This window comes from Rhinoraja longicauda, chromosome 37, assembly GCF_053455715.1.
Source record: "Rhinoraja longicauda isolate Sanriku21f chromosome 37, sRhiLon1.1, whole genome shotgun sequence".
Taxonomy (NCBI): domain Eukaryota; kingdom Metazoa; phylum Chordata; class Chondrichthyes; order Rajiformes; family Arhynchobatidae; genus Rhinoraja; species Rhinoraja longicauda.
The window spans coordinates 15,606,325-15,607,010 of record NC_135989.1 but is presented as its reverse complement, the minus strand read 5'-3'; the positions used below and the strand labels follow the sequence as shown (position 1 = coordinate 15,607,010).

General features: G+C 54.7%; 1 protein-coding gene across 1 annotated transcript in view; it reads left to right on the top strand.

Moving 5' to 3' along the window:
- The window catches only part of LOC144610595 (outer dynein arm-docking complex subunit 3-like), a 28,904-nt gene extending 28,770 nt beyond the window's left edge, over nucleotides 1-134 (top strand). The window contains exon 13 of the mRNA XM_078429403.1: nucleotides 12-134. Coding sequence (XP_078285529.1) covers nucleotides 12-134 — 123 coding nt within the window. The remainder of the gene's footprint in view (nucleotides 1-11) is intronic.
- Nucleotides 135-686: the final 552 nt, after the last annotated feature.

The following is a 686-nucleotide window of genomic DNA, read 5'->3' as shown; positions in this document are numbered from 1 at the left end:
TTGACTGGAAGACCAAGAAGAAATCTCGCCCGAGAAGAAAGAAGGCAAAGCACAGATCAGCTCACGAGGGAAGCCCAGTGCTCTACCCATCCTTGCTCGTTAGTCCTGTCCTAAATCTGGCTTCCAAGTTGTAGGTAGTTTGTGTACAATTCAGAAAGGGTGGCCAGAAGGACTGATAGAACTAGTTGCAGCATATGATTTCTGAATGGTTGCAAGGTTAGGAACCAGTGTGCAGTTATTTTTGAAGCAAGCGCTAGATTAGAATCCTACTGTAGAGCAGCAGATCTCTCTCTCTCTCTCTCTCTCTCTCTCTCTCTCCTCCTCTCTCTCTCTCTCTCTCTCTCTCTCTCTCTCTCTCTCTCTCTCTCTCTCTCTCTCTCTCTCTCTCTCTCACTCTCTCTCTCTCTCTCTCTCTCTCTCCCCCCCTCTCCTCTCTCCCTCCCCCTCCCCCTCCCCCTCTCCCTCCCCTCCCCCTCCCCTCTCCCTCCCCCTCCCCTCCCCCTCCCCTTTCCCTCCCCCTCCCCTTCCTCCCTCCCCCTCCCCCTCTCCCTCTCCCTCTCCTCTCTCTCTCCCTGTTCCTCTCTCTCTCCCCTTCCCCCTCTCTCTCCCCCTTCCCCTCTCTTCCCCCTCTCCTTTCTCTCTCCCTTTCTCTCTCCCTCTCTCTCTGATCACCTTGTCCACTTTAC